This window comes from Eimeria mitis, genomic scaffold (genome assembly GCF_000499745.2).
Source record: "Eimeria mitis Houghton genomic scaffold, Emh_scaff1178, whole genome shotgun sequence".
NCBI lineage: Eukaryota > Apicomplexa > Conoidasida > Eucoccidiorida > Eimeriidae > Eimeria > Eimeria mitis.
This window is the reverse complement of record NW_013568043.1, coordinates 5,001-7,039: the sequence shown is the minus strand read 5'-3', so window position 1 is coordinate 7,039 and position 2,039 is coordinate 5,001. Positions and strand designations below refer to the sequence as shown.

The 2,039-nt window shown below is 39.8% G+C and overlaps 1 protein-coding gene across 1 annotated transcript in view; it reads left to right on the top strand.

Annotated features, from left to right (window-relative positions):
* EMH_0031160 (Protein phosphatase 2C, related, related) overlaps positions 1 to 2,039 on the top strand; it is a gene marked incomplete at both ends in the record, with an annotated part of 9,807 nt that overhangs the window by 3,245 nt on the left and 4,523 nt on the right. Inside the window, 4 exon segments of the mRNA XM_013494493.1 lie at positions 624 to 767; positions 870 to 934; positions 1,143 to 1,192; positions 1,758 to 1,865. Coding sequence (XP_013349947.1) covers positions 624 to 767; positions 870 to 934; positions 1,143 to 1,192; positions 1,758 to 1,865 — 367 coding nt within the window.

Genomic DNA, 2,039 nt, shown 5'->3' with positions numbered 1-2,039 from the left:
AGAAGATACACCCTTCTACCTCTACGTTGGTTTGTTTTTTTTTTTTTTTATTTTTTTATTTTTATTTATTTATTTTTATTTATTTTGTTTGTTTATTTATTTGTTTTGTTTGTTTGTTTGTTTTGTTTGTTTGTTTTGTTTGTTTGTTTGTTTATTTATTTATCTATGTATCTATCTATCTATGTATCTATGTCTCTACCCTTCTACCTCTACGTTGGTTTGTTTATTTTTTTTTTATTTTTATCTATTTATTTTTATTTTTTGTTTATTTGTTTGTTTTGTCTGTTTGTTTGTTTGTTTGTTTGTTTGTTTGCTTGTTTACTTATCTAGCTATCTATGTATCTGTCTATGTATCTATGTATCTACCCTTCTACCCCTAAGTTGGTTTGTTTATTATTTATTTATTTTTATTGATTTTTATTTATTTATTTTTTTGTTTGTTTGTTTTGTTTGTTTGTTTGTTTGTTTGTTTATTTATTTATCTAGCTATGTATATCTCTATGTATCTATCCATCTATCTAAACTTCTACCTTTACGTTGGTTTGTTTGTTTATTTATTTATTTATTTTATTAATTTATTTATTTTTATTTTTATTTTTTTTTATTTTGTGGTGTATGTACAGCTAAGCGTCAAGACCGCCGCCGCCAGCGGCGGGAGAAGCAGCGAGAAGTGAAGGAGCAGTATGCTGCTGCTGCTGCTGCTGCTGCTGCTGCTGCAGCACCAGCTGCTGCTGTTCCAACCAAGCCGCATGCAGTCGCCTCTACGGGTAATTAATTCTATTTTTTTATTTCTGCTGCTGCTGCTGCTGCTGTCGCTGCTGCTGCTGCTGCTGCTGTTGCTGCTGCTGCTGCTGCTGCTGCTGCTGCAGGTGTATGGGACAATTTATTTGACGAGCAAGTGCTGCAGCATCTGCAGAATGCAGCAGACCCCCGGGTACGCTAAACCCTAAACCCTAAACCCTAAACCCTAAACCCTAATTTTGTTTTGAGGGTTTTGTGTGTATTCCTTTGTAAACCCTAAACCCTAAACCCTCACTCTCTCAATTTCTTTTTTTTTTTTNTGCTGTTGCTGCTGCTGCTGTTGCTGCTGCTGCTGCTGCTGCTGCTGCTGCTGCTGCTGCTGCTGCTGCTTGTGTGTACAGAAAGCAGCAGAGAAGATTTGCAGTGTTTGCTATCGGCTTTCCTTGAGCCCGTAGGCCTCCAAACCCTAAACCCTAAACCCTAAACCCCAAACCCTAAACCCTAAACCCTAAACCCTCGCCTTGCAGGCTAGGAGGCTGCTCGTAGCTCCTGTAGGAGCAGGGGAGTGTATGCTGATGCTGCATCTAGGGTTTAGGGTTTAGGGTTTAGGGTTTTCTAGGGTTTAGGGTTTAGGGTATTTGAGGGTTTAGGGTTTTCATATCGTTTATTAGGGTTTCAGGTGTACTAGGGTTTAGGATTTATAGTGTATTGTTTTTTTAGGGTTTAGGGTTTAGGGTTTAGAGTTGAGGATATTTTTAGGGTTTACAATTTAATATATTTTTAAGCTTTAGGATATTTTCAGGGTTTAGGGTTTAGGGTTTAGGAAATTTTGAGGGTTTAGGGTTTAGGGTTTAGGGTTTGTGTATTTGCAGCAAGTGGGATAGCCCGTTTGCAACAAAAGAGAGAGAACTGCTGGGGTTAGAGTTTAGTGTTTAGTGTTTAAGAAATTTTTAGGGTTTAGGGTTTAGGGTTTAGGGTTTAGGGTTTAGGGTTTAGGGTTTGTGGTGTATACGCAGCAAGTGGGATAGCCCGTTTGCAACAAAAGAGAGAGAACTGCTGGGGCTGATGCAGCGGCATTTGGGGGGTAAACCCGACGATATTACTGTTGTTGTTGCGGTTGTTAGGTGAGGGTTTAGGGTTTAGGGTTTAGGGTTTAGGGTTTAGGGTTTGGGGTTTAGGGTTTGGGGGGAGGGGGAGAGAGGGAAGGGAAGGGGGAGGGTTTAGGGTTTAGGGTTTAGGATGCGGTGGAAAACGAGGGTTTAGGGTTTGGGGGGTAGCGGGATATGCTGGGGGCAAAC